Source organism: Triticum urartu, chromosome 3 (genome assembly GCF_003073215.2).
Source record: "Triticum urartu cultivar G1812 chromosome 3, Tu2.1, whole genome shotgun sequence".
Taxonomy (NCBI): Eukaryota; Viridiplantae; Streptophyta; class Magnoliopsida; order Poales; family Poaceae; genus Triticum; species Triticum urartu.
The window spans coordinates 372,189,087-372,207,603 of NC_053024.1; the positions used below are offsets into that span (position 1 = coordinate 372,189,087).

The window sequence follows — 18,517 nt, forward strand, 5'->3', positions numbered from 1 at the left end:
TATTGCTCAATGCAGTGGGTCTCCACAACAGAGACCCGCTGCATTGAGACACGTGGCCCCTTCTCCTTGCTTCCTTCCTTCCTCGCTTGTCACCCGCCACAGCTGCCGCACCCCTCCTCCATCATCTCTTTCCTCTCGCATCCTCCCGCGCCGGACGCCGCTAGGCTCCTCCCTATCTCGTCCCGGCCCGACCCAGGCGGATCCAGGGGTAGCAGAGAGGAGGAAGGGAGATAGAACGACGGGGAAGGGGATGAATAGCAGAGAGGAGGAAGGGAGGTAGAGGAACGAGGGGGAAGGGGATGGACAGGAGCTTCATGCCCAAAGTCCAGTCGCCCCAGGCCGTGCCTACACGAGCAGCGCCGTGGGTAGATGCTTCCCCGCCCAACGAGGATGGCGAGGTAGGTGTTGACAATGGCAGCCCGAGGCCGTCAAATCTGTCACCATCGCCGTTCTTTTGGTCGAGGCCGCCCTCGTTCACGTGCTCCTCCTCACCCCCACGGCTAGACGCTGGCGAGGCCAGCCTCCCCTCCATGCGCAGGTACTTCCCCGCTCCTTTCCGTGCTCTCTCTCTTCCCCTGATATATCTCTCTGTTGTACACGGAAGCAAATTTGTCCAATTCTCAGTCTAGATTTAATGAAGAAAACTGCAGTTCATACAATGCCAATTATGGATATGGATCCATCTTGCTGCGCCGGATGAAGGGCTGGATGGAATAAGAATTGCTTCCTCTAGATACTATTCACAGAACCGCACTTCGTATAATTATAGTGTACATCTGTTCATGCTTGGCACTATTGGGTGTTTTACTGTTTGGTCACTGGTTGTTGTAGAGATTTCCAGGAAGATATAATCAGGAGGGACTATCTAATAGTTGCTAAAGTTTCTTCTAAACTCGCTCAAACTATTTCTAACCAGGAGAAACGATCTAATAGTTTCTAAGTATGCCTGTTGGATGTTTAGTTTAACTAAGTGAGGCTTGTCTTGTACAATGCACTTGCATCTCTGAACTCCTGCTAAAATTGTTTCACATTTTTCAACAGAGATCGGGTTGTGCTTACTTATACTTCGCTCTAAGCTATTCCTTCCTAATTATCATGTATTTCATGTCAGATTATCTTCGTCTCTGGTGTTTCGCTGGCCATTGGGCTGAAGTCAACCGTACAGTTCTTCACAAAGCCCAAGAATCGCAAGGTCATATGCATGTAACGATGCAGGCCTAAGAATTAGTCATGTATCCAAATTGTTCAGTTCCAGTTCAGTTATGAGCTAACAAGATCACCTGAATGTGCAGGGTTCAATTGCTTTCAGGGTCGTACTTTTCCTTGTCCTTATTGGCTGGCCTGTCTTCGGTATGATGGCAGAGTCGTATGGCTTTGCCCTGCTATTCAGGTTTGTAGATCCTCTATTGTGCATTTATATGATCATCTGATGTCTGTTTTTCAGTGTGCATTAATAAATGGTAGAAACTTTTGGGTATTGTATCTGACTGGTACTGAATTTCTCACAGTAGGTTCTGGCCTACTGCTGCTGTTTACCTACAAAAAAACTCCACCATCGGTTGGATTTTCCAGCACCCTTATGTGACATATGTAAGATCATATTTGCGGCTTTGCTGTTGCTGAGCTGCGTAAATTTTCTTCAAGTCCAACCCAGTCTGGTCACCACTTCATTTACATGATCTTGTTCTTGTGAGGGATTATTTTTTATGGATCTCAGCCCCCATTGTTCTTACTGTTGTTTCCTACTCCTGTAATTAACCTTTACTAAGTAGTGTTAGGTCTTCAGCATAACACTAAATATTTAAGCTAATAAGGATACCATTAGATGACAGACCCTGTAATTAACTTTATTCAGTTTATGAACATATATGTACGCTACAGAGCATAAAAATGGGAAAATACAAATATGATTGGTGGTTGGTTCACCATTTAAAAATTTGATCTACCAATTATGTTTTAGTGATTTCTACTTGAGCTAAAACCACGACAATAATTTTGGAACGGAGGGAGTACTTATTTGTTGTTGTATCTTTGATAATTTGATAAAAATATCATGAAGGTTAAATCGGGCGTGGTTTTGATATATTTTTGTTACAAGATATTACATCGGCTTTCTGGTTTGGAAATACTTATAATCGTTTTCTTCTAACTGCATCTGAGCCTACACTTTTGTAGACTACTCACGATAGAGATGATATGAATGTGAGCAACAAAGTTATTTACTCGGGAATGCCTTGGTAGGTCTCTCTTAACTATTCAGTTTCATCCACGGGATTAAAATTTCTTCAACTTGCTCTCCTCCCACCTTCAATTTCTTTAATTTTTTTGTATTAGCAAGTAGAAACAGTAGCTTGTTTGAAATATGTGAAGTGCATCCATGTAACAGTTGCCTCTTGAAGACTGCTGACAAAGTGCAAATTTGATATTGTTTTGCTGATTGGATACATTGTTATGGCGCTGCTAGAAGGAGGGCGCAAGAAGGCCGGCCGGGGGCCTTTTGCCCACGGCCGGGCAAGATGGAAGGATTTCCTTCTTAATTCTTGCTTGATTAGATTGATACATCTCCTCTCTTTATATAGAGAGATTTACTTGACTCCCAAGCAAGGCTTACTTGACCCCTAAGAAAGCGACCCTTATCTCTAATTAACCCTAAGACTAATGGGCTATACTGCCAGCCCAGGCCATTAGGCCCATTACGTACTCTAACACTACACCCCACCTGGACATGCAGCTTGTCCTCAAGCTGCAGCCTAACCAACTTATAACCATGACTTGATGCAACACAAACCTAACACCTAAAAACAAGCCTTTTACATCTCGGCTTGTTTTATTACTCAACCTGAAATGGACTGGGATGCTTTATTTTGGACCTCTTAACAAAAAAAGTGGACACCATCCGCACGTCGAACGTGCACGTGTACTTGATCCCATGGACACCATCTGGACAAAAGGAGTGCATGTGTATGGCCACCTGGAAGTGGTTGCAAGAGCGACCAGCGGAGGCGCCCTCGCGGCGGCCGGCGGCGGAATGCAGTGGTGCTACGCGGTGCGCTCCTGTCGGTGACACCATGCCTTCTCCCTGCCGGACGGCTGTTGGTCGGCACTGCACATAGAGGAGTGGAGGGCTGTCGATGGAGAATGGCGAGGAGGGGTGCGCCTCCCCAACCGCCGATGTCACAAACTTTGAGGGTGCTGTCCGTGGGGAAAACAGCATGCCCAAGATCCTCGACGCAGCGGACGCGATCGAGGTTCTTTGCGCAGCGAAGCGCAACTGGGAGGAGCGGCAGCTGCAGACCACGCATCTCCCGCACACGCCGACGCGCTAGGAGGCGGCGCGCAGCAGCCTGCAGCCTCACCGCCGCCGACACATGGCGGGTAGTGATCCAAGCTGGAAGCGGTGACGGCGACGGCGGGAACTTGATCTGCTGGATGGGGACGCCCTGGGGAAGCGGTGATGGCGACGGCGGGGACTTGATCTGGTGGATCAGGACTCCCGTCGGCGCGGTCGATGCGGGGCCGGAGCTGACCGGCAATGGCTGCTGCAGTTGCAGCGGCTGCTGCGGCGAAGCGCCGGGCACGGAGGAGGTCGCCAGGAGCGGTGGCTGCCACTGCAGCCAGGGCGGGGCGGTGGTGGCGGTGGATGGCAGCTGCTGCAGCGGCCCGGTGAGCGCGGCGGAGGCCACCTGGTGCGGCAGCTGCCATGGCAGCCAGGACGGGGCGGTGGTGGCGGTGGATGGCAGTTGCAGCGGCTGCTGCAGCAGCCCGGCGAGCGCGGCGGAGGCCGCCTGGTGCGGCGGCTGCCACGGCAGCCAGGACGGGGAGGTGGATGCCAGCTGCAGCGGCTGCTGCAGCAGCCCGGCGAGCGCGGCGGGGGCCGCCTGGTGCAGCGGCAGCCACGGCAGCCACGGCGGCGCAGTGGCGGTGATGGGCGGCGTAGCCGGGTGCGGCTCGTAGGACCCGGCCAAGAACAGGTGGATCTCCTGGACTGCCTGTGTTAGGTCCCGCAGGACCCCGGACACCTCCGGGGTGAGGACGACGGGGGCGGGCGCGACGAAGGATCCCGGCGCGGGCAGGAGCGGGGCGACGGTCGTGGTGGTCGCCGGAGGCGACGAGGTGACCGGCAGCGGAAGAGACGGGTTGGGCGGCGGTGAAGACATGATCGAATCGAAGCTAGCTGATACCAAATTGTTATGGCGCTGCTAGAAGGAGGGCGCAAGAAGGCCGGCCGGGGGCCTTTTGCCCACGGCCGGGCAAGATGGAAGGATTTCCTTCTTAATTCTTGCTTGATTAGATTGATACATCTCCTCTCTTTATATAGAGAGATTTACTTGACTCCCAAGCAAGGCTTACTTGACCCCTAAGAAAGCGACCCTTATCTCTAATTAACCCTAAGACTAACGGGCTATACTGCCAGCCCAGGCCATTAGGCCCATTACGTACTCTAACATACATTATATTCCAAGTTGACCTTTGCATTGAGAATATCATCTTATTTTTTTATAGGGACAAAACAACACGCTAATGGCCAGCAGATGGACTTAAGATCTTCCAAAGGTACTTCATTTTAACTATAGATAATGAATGCTGACAAGGTGCAAATATGATACAGTTTTGCTGATTGGATGCATTATATTCCAAGTTAACCTTTGCATTGAGAATATCATCCTATTTTTTATAGGAACAACTCGCTATCAGTGCATCACAATTTTGTGTGGTATGTTTGTTTTTACCTATTCCAGTTCTGAGCCTTACTTGTTCATATGGTTTCAATTGCCGTCTCTCATGTGACGTTGAGAAAATCACATGTATATGCGTATTTTTTCCTCTGTACCCTGATTTATCTTAGTCCTTATGTCAAAGATACTGGATGTAGTAACAGATCGACGTCCTAACAAATGCAAAGAGAATGGACCTCCTCTTGATTAGCTCAAGAGGACCTGTATAGTGGCTTCATGTAATTTCTTGATTTCCCATAATGATTTCGCTGGCAATTTTTCAGTGTATTTCTAGCTGAAATTGCATGTATATCTTACAAATTTAGATTGCAACTTAATAAGGAGTATAGAAGCATTTGCATCTATCTAACATATTTGTATGGTATGTTTCAAAAAGCTCAAGGTTAGATATGTACTCAATTAATGTTAAAATATTGTTTGAATTTCCTTCGTTCTGTAAACGGCAATACAAGCTACGTTTGCACCATGATTCTATTCCAATTTTTTTAACAACTGACAATTAACGACACATCAAATGTTCCGTATTGAAATGAATCATTTTGTCAGGTTGGGTTTAGTAGGTCATAATGGTTTTATTCTACGACAGGATTAATTTTGTTTATACTGTAACCTGTTCAAGGATTGACGAGTTTTCGAACCCTACGATCTTTGCACACTAAGGTTCAGCTGTGTTCTTTGTAAAATATACGTCCTGCAAGTCTCATGTGTCTTGCGTTGTTTTTGCTTTCCTCTTACTATGATGTTCGATTCTTTATATGGTGTTCGATTCCTCTTACTATCACCACAACGGGAAATGTCTTACGGTGGCAATATGCTCTTCTATGCTGTCTGATTGACTCTTTTTATTAGCATGGAGAATAAATTTACTTCACTAAGATTAGTTTCTGTTCACATTGCTCTGTATATAAAAAAGGATTGTTGTGCTTACAAGGTTTATGACATTTTGGCGAAACATTATTTAGTAAAAAAGTATGTAGAGGTGAACTTTAGAGGTGAACTTTAGAGGTGAAATGTTGTGGATGTTCTGACAGAGAGATGCTTGGACTAACTTTAGCGTCACACCTTATTCAATATCTGGGTATTGGGTTCTACTAATTGTCAGCGCCTTAATTTTTGTTTTCCTCCCAATGCCATGTGATATTTACTGGACTATAATTCACATGCTTGCAAGTCGTCATCGTGTCTCTCTCTCTAACTGCCCCCCTCCCTCATCTTGGCTTGCAGGTCACCTCTGTGTCTCCCGCCAGTCCACGACATAGGTTGCAATCTAGGTTGTTGCCAAGTTAACTTTAGGATGGTAACCTACAATGTACAACCCAAGAGATCGACAGTGTTTATTATACTGTCATGCCTCTACTTCTGTGTTGTATATATAGCTGCTTGTATATCTAATTGGATTGTTCAGATTAGATACTTTATGAAATTACTAATACATGAAAATTTTGTTTCTTTAGTTCTCTATGAAATCCATGTGATACTTCTCTGTTGTATACATGGCATGACAGTATAATTTCATAGAGAAGCTCACAAAATCTAATGCTTCTGATGTCAAATTCAGATTAAATTTATTAACTAGCTCATTCAGGTATTACAGCGGAAAACAACATTTGTTTTCTAGATTCAGTTTTTCTTTTGTAAAAATAGTCGGATGGTGATCATAATGAAACATTGCATTTTTTATACAAGTTGCTGGTACAATCTACATCTGGCAAATAAATTTGAACCACTACCTATTTTATCAGGTAAAAACACCAGCATGTTGTTTGAGGTGCATGTATCGGTTGTAGCAAAGCTGTGCGTACAACGATGCATTGCTGACCATGGAGCACTCCCAAGTCTTGAGGATATGTACGGCAACTTAGAGACTTACACATTGCCATTGGCTCCTATCACCATGCAAGTGGTCGATGCTTTAGGCCCTGTTTGGTTCAGCTTTTATCGACGGATTCCGCTGCCGCGCAGCAGAATCTGAACCAAAGGGCGAACCCAGCAGAATCCGATTTCAGAAATCCGCTGCCAAAATCTGAACCAAAAGCGGAAGCAGCCCAGGACGTGCTTTCCAAAATCTGATTCCGCTGCGGGCTAAAATTTGAAAAAGCTGTATCAGCTGGTTTGTCAAATGACCTACATATTTTTCACATCAGATTTTCCACAGCTGTTTTTTCACAGCAAATTTTTCGCAGCTGATTTTAGAAATCCACAGCCAAACAAAACAGGGCCTTAGTGTTGAACTATTGATTAATCCCTCTTTTCTCTTTAATCTATGTGATGGTGCCCCTTGTATACTTGTTACGTGGATTCAATTGAATGATGTATTAGGCATGCTTGATAGTTATAAAACAAATGTCAAACGATAGCTATTGCTATTATGGAGACGCTTTGAACTATTGTTCATCTGCTATTCAATGTTTGATGCTAGCTCCTTCATTATTTGTATACAAAAGGGCTAAAGCTCCAATCATACATGTTTGCTCAAACCTAAAGCTCCTAACTAATGAAAATATTTTGAAAGCAATCATGATTTTAAAGGTACATATCTTTTTTAAAGCCAATGTATATTTTGCTCAAACACAAAGTCATTGAAAAATGCAAATGTTTCAGTGCGAACATGATTTCAAGGAGAGAATTCCTTATTTGGCCCTTTCTTAAATTTTGGTTTCCTTTTTGGCCCTAAAAATTTATTTATTTTCCTTCTTTGACAACATAACTTTATTTCTTCCTTCTATGACACTTCCGTCATTCTTTGCTGTTAACACCGTCAACTTTGACAGGAAAAGTCGTATTTACCCCTGCTTTATATCACGCTAAAAAAGAAAAAGGAAAAACCGAACCGCCCCGATCTCCCCCCTTCTGCCCCCGATCCCCCCCCCCCCCCCCGATTCCCCCTTCTCCCCTGAGACCTAAACCTAGCGGCGCGACACATCCAGCGATGGCGCGAGGCTGGGAGAGCGGCATGGAGGAGGGCGAGGCCGACGATGGCAGGGTGGGTGCGGTGGAGGAGGGCCATGGGCGAGGCGGCTATGGTGGGGAGGCGGGGGGCGGCCAACCCGTGGAGGACGGGCGAGGCGGCCATGGTGGAGAGGCGGGGGGCGGCCAACCTGCGGAGGACGAGCAAGGCGGCCATGGTGGGGAGGCGGAGGGCGGCCATGGTGGGGAGGCGGGTCGTGCAGCGGTCTCAGCCTTGCGCGGTCAAGGGGCAGCACCGGAGCGAGGCCAAGTATCACCGAAGGATGCGGCTACTGTTGGGGAACGTAGCAGAAATTCAAAAAATTTCTACGTGTCACCAAGATCTATCTATGGAGAAACCAGCAACGAAGGGAAGGAGAGTGCATCTACATACCCTTGTAGATCGCTATGCGGAAGCGTTCAAGAGAACGGGTTGAAGGAGTCGTACTCGTCGTGATCCAAATCACCGGAGATCCTAGTGCCGAACGGACGGCACCTCCGCGTTCAACACACGTACAGCCCGGTGACGTCTCCCATGCCTTGATCCAGCAAGGAGAGAGGGAGAGGTTGAGAAAGACTCCATCCAGCAGCAGCACAACGGCGTGGTGGTGGTGGAGGAGCATGATACTCCAGCAGGGCTTCGCCAAGCACCGCAAGAGACGAGGAGGGAGAGGGGTAGGACTGCGCCAAGAATGAGAGGAACTCGTGTGTCTTGGGCAGCCCAAACCTCAAGTATATATAGGGGAAGGGAAGGGGCTGCGCCCCCACATAGGGTTCCCTCCCTAGGGGTGGCGGCAGCCCCCAGATCCCATATGGGTGGCGGCCACAAGGGGGAGAGGGGGAGGCGCACCTGGGGTGGGCCTTAGGGCCCATCTGCCCTAGGGTTTGCCCCCCTTCCCTCTTGGAGGCGCCTTGGGCCTTGGTGGGAGGGCGCACCAGCCCACCTGGGGCTGGTACCCTCCCACACTTGGCCCATGCAGCCCTCCGGGGCTGGTGACCCCACTTGGTGGACCCCCGGACCCCTCCGGTGGTCCCGGTACACTACCGGTAAAACCCGAAACTTTTCCGGTGACCAAAACAGGACTTCCCATATATAAATCTTTACCTCCGGACCATTCCGGAACTCCTCGTGACGTCCGGGATCTCATCCGGGACTCCGAACAACATTCGGTAACCATGTATATCTATTCCTTATAACCCTAGCGTCATCGAACCTTAAGTGTGCAGACCCTACGGGTTCGGGAACCATGCAGACATGACCGAGACATTCTCCGGTCAATAACCAACAGCGGGATCTGGATACCCATGTTGGTTCCCACATGTTCCACGATGATCTCATCGGATGAACCACGATGTTGAGGATTCGATCAATCCCGTATACAATTCCCTTTGTCTAGCGGTATTGTACTTGCCCGAGATTCAATCGTCGGTATCCCGATACCTTGTTCAATCTCGTTAACGGCAAGTCTCTTTTACTCGTTCTGTAACACATCATCCCGTGATCAACTCCTTGATCACATTGTGCACATTATGATGATGTCCTACCGAGTGGGCCCAGAGATACCTCTCCGTTTACACGGAGTGACAAAACCCAGTCTCGATTCGTGCCAACCCAACAGACACTTTCGAAGATACCTGTAGTGTACCTTTATAGCCACCCAGTTACGTTGTGACGTTTGGCACACCCAAAGCACTCCTACGGTATCCGGGAATTGCACAATCTCATGGTCTAAGAAAATGATACTTGACATTAGAAAAGCTTTAGCATACGAACTACACGATCTTTTGTGCTAGGCTTAGGATTGGGTCTTGTCCATCACATCATTCTCCTAATGATGTGATCCCGTTATCAACGACATCCAATGTCCATGGTCAGGAAACCGTAACCATCTATTGATCAATGGGCTAGTCAACTAGAGGCTTACTAGGGACATGGTGTTGTCTATGTATCCACACATGTATCTGAGTTTCCTATCAACACAATTCTAGCATGGATAATAAACGATTATCATGAACAAGGAAATATAATAATAACTAATTTATTATTGCCTCTAGGGCATATTTCCAACAGCTACATCTGCTTGTCTAGATGGGTGAGTCATCTCTTCTTTAAATTTGACAGATTACTTAGAGATGGCCTTGAAGATTACTTAAAGATGGATCCCAAATGCAACATATTTGCTGCACCTCTCTTCTAGATTTGTCAAGATGCAACAGATTACTTAGGAGTTTCATTTAGAGATGGATATTTGCTGTCAAATCTGCAACAGATTAGTTATAATGTGTTAAAATATAAAGCAAATATGTTCATACACAATCGGTCTTTTGCACATGGGTTGTTTACACATGCTACTGTATAAGGAAGACCTAGGATCCCCAAGGAGTAGAAAGTACTCATGATTAAGTTTATTTGGTTTTTACAGGATGGATAGAAATTCAACTTATGTGCTGAAAATTAATTTGCTTGGCAGCCCAAAAAAGGCTAGAAAGGATATCAAATGCTTCTGTTTTGATAAGGTTATTGATTCCGACTTAACAAATTATAAGGACTTGGTTGAATCAATCGTAGAGCAGTACTCGCCTTGTTATTTGGAAGTTGCACATGTTCAGTACTATGATGATTTTCTTAAAATCTACCCTGAAGTAACATCTGACCAAGAATTAGTGTTGATGTTTGAGAAACACTCTAAGACAAAGGTTGTGCACATGTTTGTTGCATATTGTGATCCATCGGAACCATATGAGCCTATCACAGAGTGGCATAGTGATGCGCATAGCCAACCTAACAACATAGAACAAGATGATGATGATGATGATGATTATCTTCGCAACCCAGTACTTGAGAATGAGCATGTTGGTGTTGATGAGGAAAATATTTATTTAGAGGATGAACCTATACCTCTTATCATGGTTCCTTGTTCCAATAAAGAAAAAGACAAAGACTATGTTCCTGATCATGAGAGCGAGGATGGGAGCGAGGATGAGAGCATGTCAGAGGTTGAAGTAGAGGAAGATGAGGAATATCACGAGGCAGATCATGCACCACACTTTGAATATAATAAATTAGATCCTCCAATGAACGAAGGAAGAAAATATCCCAATATGGCAGAGTTTAAATTGGCGCTTTCTCAGCATGCAATCAAACATGAATTTGAGTTTGACACCGAAAAGAGTGCACCACATAGGTTCAGAGCTTATTGTTCAAGAAGGGATGAAGATAAGTGTCCATGGAGGATATATGCTTCTACAATGGAAGATGAGTGCACAGTAATGGTAATTTTCTAGTACTAATTTGTGGTCATGATCTTTACTCATGTGTGCTTAATTTGTGGTCATGATCTTTACTCTAGTACTAATTTTCTATGTTCATCTTTTGTAGGTGAGAAAGAACCCTTCTGGTCATGATTGCTCTAGTAAAAAAAGAAAAAAGAAGTTGAAGAATGCAAACAAGCGGTGGATATGTGAGCACGTGAAGGACTGACTAATTGAGGATGCAACTCTAGGACCAAAGGCATTGCGAAAGAAGCTTAAAGAGCATCATGGAATCGACATCAACTCTAAGAGAGTCTATATGGGTAAGCTGCTAGCCTTGAAGGAACTATATGGTGATTGGGATACAAGCTTTGATAATCTGTATAGCTTCAAGGCACAAATTGAAAGTTGTTGCCCTGGTAGCATAGTGATCATTGATCATTAGACAATAAAAGATAAAATCAGATTTAAAAGAATTTTTGTCGCTTTCAAGCCTTGCATCGACGGTTCCTTAATGGCTACAGGCCATACTTGGCAGTAGATAGCACCTTCTTGACAGGCAGGTTCAAGGGGCAGGTGGCTAGTGCTACCGCCATTGATGGCCATAGTTGGATGTATCCAGTTTGTATGGGTGTTTTCGATTCTGAAACTAATGAGAATTGGACTTGGTTCATGCAAATGGTTAGACAAGCCGTAGGATCCCCAAGGGGTTTAACCATATGCATCGATGCTGGGCAACCAGTGATGACAGGTGTAAAAGAAGTGTTCCCAGAGGCTGAACATAGGGAATGTATGTTTCACTTGGTGTCCAACTTCAAGAAGAAGTTTCATGGAAAGGTGTTTGATGACCACCTTTGGGCTGCTGCTTACTCATGGAACCCATATATATTTTTTAAAAAAATTGGGTTGCAATGGACATAGCAAAGCCAGCGGCAACTGCATATCTTAGGAGGTGGCACACTAGGTTGTGGTCTAGGAGTCAGTTCTCAACAATTTCCAAGGTGGATTATGTTACAAACAACTTGGCTGAGTGCTTCAATAATTGGATTAAGCACCACAAGTCCTTGAACTTGGACGACTTCTTTGATAAGGTTAGGCAGATGATTATGATCATGTGGAACCGAAGGAGGAAAGTAGCAAGGAAGTTGGTTGGGTTGATTCTTCCCCACATAATTAAGAAGTTGAATGCAAAGACTAGAGAATTAAACTTGGAGGTGGTAGAAAGCTCAGAAGAAGTTGCTGAAGTGACAGCATTGGGAGGCAGCGGCTTTAGGTTTGTGGTCAACTTGCTTGATAGGACATGTTCTTGTAGACAATGGCAAGTTTCTGGCCTTCCTTGCAAACATGGTCTAGCATTTATCACATCTCTTATCAATGCACACATACAAAACTATGTGGACTTGTATTACTCCATTGACAAATTTAGAGCAGCCTATGACCAACTAATTCCTGCCATGGTTGACAAGAACCAATGGCCTAAATCTGACTATGGATTCTTCATGTATCCACCACTACTTAAATCCACGGTGGGTAGGCATAAAACTGAGAGGTATAATGTAACGCCCCAAGACCGGAGTTTCAGATGCCTTCCAGGGTTTCCGGGTTTTTCGTCATGTGAGTTTGTTTGGTCCGTTGCATTTAATCTTTTGCATCTCAACTAAATAAATCGTATGGATCTTCGATCCATTTAAATCGAGGGAAGGATGACTTCTCTTTATAACATACCCTCCCGATATTTAGGGAGCTATATTAAACCATTCCATTGGCTTGGAATCACCCACAAACACATATGCACCGTTCTTCAATTTTCCTTTTATCCTTCTCAACTTCCCCTTCTTCCTTTGGGGCCTTTTAGTAAAAATTGAGTGGCAATTTTACTTTACTCATAAATGTCCCAAATCTGCCCATAAATCACATATATTGTGTAGGGTCACCTCCTATAATTTCAACCCATTTGGAGTTCATTTGAATGAGTTTCGAAATTCGAACTTACCGAGTTAAATCCAACGTGTGTGGATTTTACTTCCTCCAAAAATTGTCAGGCCATTTTTTTTGTCAAATTCCTCATATTTTATGACTCTGGAAAAGTTGTCCTCCTGCCCAAATTCCTCCTCTAACCTTCTCTTCTCTCTTTTCTTTCTCTTTATTTCTCTGTTATTTAGAGAAAAGGAAATAGGGGAGAGGGAGAAGAGAGTCCAGCCCAGCTGGGCCTCTCGCCGGCCCATCCATCACCGAGGCCCACCAATCCCGCTGCTAAACCTAGCCAGTCCCTCGATCCCCCTCGTTTTCTCTCCCTCGCGCCGCCACTCAGGGACGAGGAGCCCGATCCCATCTCCCTCGCTCATCCTCCCCCTCTCGTCCTCCCACACCGCTGCCACTCATACACCCGCATCATGCCCGATCCCCTTGCTCCCGATCCGCGCGCCTCCAGTGCGAGACCCGCGCTCCGCCCTCGCCGGAGCAGAGAACCAGGCCGGAGCCCCGTCGCCACCCGCCGCCGTCGGCGACCACCAGGAGGGCCACCCCGCGCGCGACCCCGAGCCTCTCCACGCGCGCGCGCGACCATCGCTTCGCTCCCGCAGGCGCGCAGCGTCCCGTGGCCCCTGCGTTCCTCGCCCCGCCGCCGCACCATCTTCTCCACTTCCTGCCATCGAGCGTCGCTCTGCCCTTGCTCCATCCTCTGCTTCGCCTCTGCACCACCGGCCTTCAAGCTCGACGCCCGCCCCGGCCATCTTCTCCTGCTGCCTCGAGCAGCTCCTTCACGGCCAGCTTCCACGAGATCTCCACCCCCCCTTGCTGCCCGGTTGGCCTTGTTTTCCCCTCTTGTCGCTGCCAAGACCCGGCAACCAAGGACGTCAAGGACGCCTTCGTGGGTTCCTTTCGCCAAGTACCACGACCGGCGAAGACCAAGGCAGAGACCTCCTCGAGCAGGAGCGTTTTTGGAATCACCAAGGCCACCTCAAGTTCGACTACGTTTTGCCGCCTCGACCGAGACCGTCGCAAGTACCACTCCGAACCATGTATGACGACCGTCACCGAAGACCCGTGTAACGTGAACGTGAACAACTACCGTCGCGAGTACCTCTACGTCGTCATGTACCCCTACTTCCCACGACGACCCCGTGAACAACTACTTCCCCTTCGACACGTGTACCCCTACCGCCGAACTCGATCCGTTCCGATAACACACGCTTCGAAGGTATAACCCCGAGACGATGCCCGTAAATGAATGCATGTTGTATGAGATGCACCCTTGTTCGATAACGTCGCCCCTCTTTTGCCTTGCCACCGACATGTGGGAACTCGGTATTCGAGAGCACCCCACATTCTATCGCATGTCACGCTCCCGTCGCATTTTCTTTTGCACCGGGATCTCAATCGAGTTACCGGAACCGATATGTTGCCATGGCATCATTTTCGGATTCGTTGCCGTGGCACACCTTTTGTTTCCACCACGGTGACAAATGCTTCATAATGCTCTTATCAACATTTTCTTAAAAAAACTTGCATAAACTTGTTCATGTCATCCGCATCATGATAACAATAATTAAAATGCTTAAAATTGTTGTTGCATTAAATTGCTAATGCATATGGGGATTTACCGGAATTGTTGTTCGTTGCTTCCGGCCTCATTTAACCTTGACTAGATAGATAGTTTCATCATGCTTCCCCTCTTGCCATGTTAATCAACATTTAATATTGTTGGGGTACATAAACGAGAGAGAACTAAATAATTGATGTGGTGTTCCGTCAATATGCAACGAGTTGCATACTGAGCTCCACCTAATTTGTAGGATTGCTTGTGCATTTTGCCATGCCATGCCTCATTAAACCGGACATGCATCATACTCGTTTGTGCATCATGCCATGTTGATGTGTTGGTTGTTTACCATGTTGTTTGCTCTTTTCCGGTGATTGCTTCTTCGGGTTGGTTCCGTTAACGTTGTGATTGTGAGGATCCGTTCGACTACGTCCGTTTGTCTTCTTCATGGTCTCATCCTTCTTCCTTGCGGGATGTCAGGCAAGATGATCATACCCTCGAAATCACTACTATCTTTGCTATGCTAGTTTGCTCGCTCTTTTGCTATGCCAATGCTACGATGCCTACCTTTTGCTTGTCAGCCTCCCAATTGCCATGTCAAACCTCTAACCCACCTTGTCCTAGCAAACCGTTGATTGGCTATGTTACCGCTTTGCTCAGCCCCTCTTATAGCGTTGCTAGTTGCAGGTGAAGATTGGAGGCCGTTCCTTGTTGGAACATGTTTACTTGTTGGGATATCACTATATATCTTATTTAATTAATGCATCTATATACTTGGTAAAGGGTGGAAGGCTCGGCCTTATGCCTGGTGTTTTGTTCCACTCTTGCCGCCCTAGTTTCCGTCATATCGGTGTTATGTTCCCGGATTTTGCGTTCCTCACGCGGTTGGGCTATAATGGGAACCCCTTGACAGTTCGCCTTAAGTAAAGCTTTTCCAGCAATGCCCAACATTGGTTTTACCATTCGCCACCTAGCCTCTTTTTCCCTTGGGTTTCGCGGACTCAAGGGTCATCATTATTTTAACCCCCCCGGGCCAGTGCTCCTCTGAGTGTTGGTCCACCTGTCAGCTGCCGGTGGCCACCAGGGGCAACTCTGGGCTGGCCTACCCGCACCTAAGACAATCTGAGTGTGCCCTGAGAAAGAGATATGTGCAGCTCCTATCGGGATTTGTCGGCACATTCGGGCGGTGTTGCTGGTTTAGTTTTACCCTGTCGAAATGTCTTGTTGTACCGGGATACCGAGTCTGATCGGAACGTCTCGGGAGGAGGTCTATTCCTTCGTTGACCGTGAGAGCTTGTGATGGGCTAAGTTGGGACACCCCTGCAGGGATTTGAACTTTCGAAAGCCGTGCCCGCGGTTATGGGCAGATGGGAATTTGTTAACGTCCGGTTGTAGAAAACCTGAAGTCGACCTTAATTAAAATGAATCAACCGCGTGTGTAACCGTGATGGTCTCTTTCCGGCGGAGTCCGGGAAGTGAACACGGTGTTGGAGTTATGCTTGACGTAGGTTGTTATAGGATCACTTCTTGATCATACTTTTATCGACCGTGCTTTGCCTTCTCTTCTCGCTCTCATTTGCGTATGTTAGCCACCATATATGCTAGTCGCTTGCTGCAGCTCCACCTCATACTTTTACCTTACCCATAAGCTTAAATAGTCTTGATCGCGAGGGTGCGAGATTGCTGAGTCCCTGTGGCTCACAGATACTCCCAAAACCAGCTTGCAGGAGCCGATGAGTCCGTGCAGATGACGCAACCAAGCTCAGGAGGAGCTCAATGAAGATATTGTCCTTTGTGTTGTTTCGTTCTAGTTGATCAGTAGTGGAGCCCAGTTGGGGTCGATCGGGACCTTTGTCGCATTTGGGGTTCTTCTTTTATTTTGGTTCCATAGTCGGACCATGAGTGTATTTGGTTGATGTAATGCTTTATTCATGTAATTGTGTGAAGTGGCGATTGTAAGCCAACTATGTATCTCTTTCCTTTATATATTACATGGGTTGTGTGAAGATTACCTCACTTGCGACATATGCCTTCAATGCGATTATGCCTCTAAGTCGTGCCCCGACACGTGGGAGATATAGTCGCATCGAGGGTGTTACATATAAAGGCTGCGGTGAGAAGAAAAGAAAAAGCGGCCAACACTTATGCCCTATTTGTAAGGACTATGGGCATCATTGGCATAAATGCAAGAAGGGTAACCCAGATGACATTGCTGCTATTTTAGCTATGAGGTAATCAATTTAATTGTGTAACTTGCTTCACTTGCATTTTTTTGTAAGCAGCCATACATGTTAACTACTTTGTTGTTGCTCATGTAGAGGACCACCAAAGAAGAGGGCAAAGACCACCAAAGCATCAATTGTGCCTTGTGAGGATGATACTCCAGCAGCCTCTATGTGCTTTCCGCCAAGGTTAGCCACTTTACACTCATGCTCATTATTAAATGAAATATGTGTTTGAATTCTAAGTAACTTCTCACCATAGCCAAAGCTTGGAACCTACAACTATGAAAAAGAGAAAACGTAACTCAATTACTAGAGCATCAAAAAGGTAAGAACTAGTTCTGAATTTTGTAGTAGAATAGATGAAAGCTTGGTTTTGTATTCTAATTGCATTATTCTCACTATAGCCAAATGTTGGTGAAAACAACTAAGGAAAAAGGGAAAGGGAGTAAATCTGGATCCGGTGTAGCAAAAAGGTAATCTATGGTTGTTTCTAACTATGCATTGTTCCATTGTTAATCTGGGCTACTATATGTGATGTATGATGTGCTGCCATGAATGTGTATGTGTAGATCAAGAACATCTGTTATTGTGAAGGTACATGCCAAAAGAACAAGCAAAGAGGTTGCTGATAAGTTGCCACACCTTCCTATGGTGCCACATGACAGCCCTGCAATGGGCACACGAAGCAAAAAAATGAATCTTGCCAGCCCTGCAATGAGCACACGAAGCAAAAGGAGACTTAGCTTGTGATTCTCATTGGATCCCTTTCCATATCATGGTTCATTTTGGAAACTTTTGAGTTGTTTGTGATATATATGTGGACCTGGGCTTTTGTACATGCTATGTCAACCTGAATGTGTGTAGAGGACGTGGACCTGGACTATTGGAAACTTTATGTGAACCTGGACTTTTGGAAACTTTATGTGTTGTATTTGACATGATGTGAACCTGGACTATATGTGAACTCTATGTGTGAACCTGGACCAAGTTTCTATAAAATTTTAGTTTGCATACATGTGAATCTGCTCCAAGTATATTATAATTTGTGCATATATGAACTGTACAGGGGATATATCATCAAAATACAAGGGAGGTTATGTCCAGTTATCCAACTAAAATTAAATATGTGCTAAATAGAATATTTGGTTTCATTTGGTAGTGTATTCAAGACAAAACAGATCACATCACCATTGCTTTTGACTTCCAGTTCACAATTTTGGTCACAAACTACACCAAGGGTAAAATGGACTTTTCATGTCGGATTTAACGGTGTTAGTGGTCAAAACTGATGAAAATGTCATATAGGGAACAAACTGAAGTTTGAGTGTTAGAATAGGAAGATTTTTTTTTAGTAGGGTCAGAAAGGGAACCAAATTTTAAGGAAGTGCCAAATAAGGAATTCTCTCAATTTCAAGTGGGTCTCTGCGAACATGGTAGCAAGTATTTTGTGCTATCAAGTTAAAATGTGTATATACATCTCATTATAGAGAACAATCCAACATGCTACCTATTAGAGAGGATTAAACCATGGATATTTTTTTCATCGCGCACATGGATTTAGCGTACCTCTGCGTCATTTGGCGCGACGGGTCCACTAGTACTCTATATAAGCAGGGAAAAGGACACCACGCTGAAGGTTGATCTCTCTTGTAAACTTACATGCAAAGGCAAAAACACCACACACAGAAGTAGGGTCTCCTCCGGCGAAGGCCCAAATGTGTATAAACCCTTATGCATACTCTCATCTATAGCTTTCGATGGACACGACGCCCCTCCATACACATCCCTATACAAACAATACGGTGGTCATACTACCA

The 18,517-nt window shown here is 45.9% G+C and overlaps 2 protein-coding genes across 2 annotated transcripts; both read left to right on the forward strand.

The window, feature by feature from the left end:
• Positions 1-409: 409 nt before the first annotated feature.
• On the forward strand, positions 410-6,189 carry LOC125546830 (vesicle transport protein GOT1-like; the record flags this gene model as incomplete). The annotated part of the gene is made up of 8 exons (XM_048710948.1): positions 410-538; positions 1,112-1,192; positions 1,293-1,390; positions 1,509-1,590; positions 2,176-2,237; positions 4,504-4,554; positions 4,679-4,714; positions 5,961-6,189. Coding segments are annotated over 6 exons (471 nt in total), but the record flags the coding sequence as incomplete, so codon positions are not given.
• A 1,522-nt stretch (positions 6,190-7,711) lies between these two features.
• LOC125546831 lies at positions 7,712-11,275 on the forward strand. Its single transcript, XM_048710949.1, has 3 exons — positions 7,712-7,953; positions 10,106-10,955; positions 11,062-11,275. The coding sequence occupies exons 1-3, from the start codon at positions 7,712-7,714 to the stop codon at positions 11,161-11,163; spliced, it is 1,194 nt and encodes a 397-aa protein (XP_048566906.1). The 3' UTR covers positions 11,164-11,275.
• Positions 11,276-18,517: the final 7,242 nt, after the last annotated feature.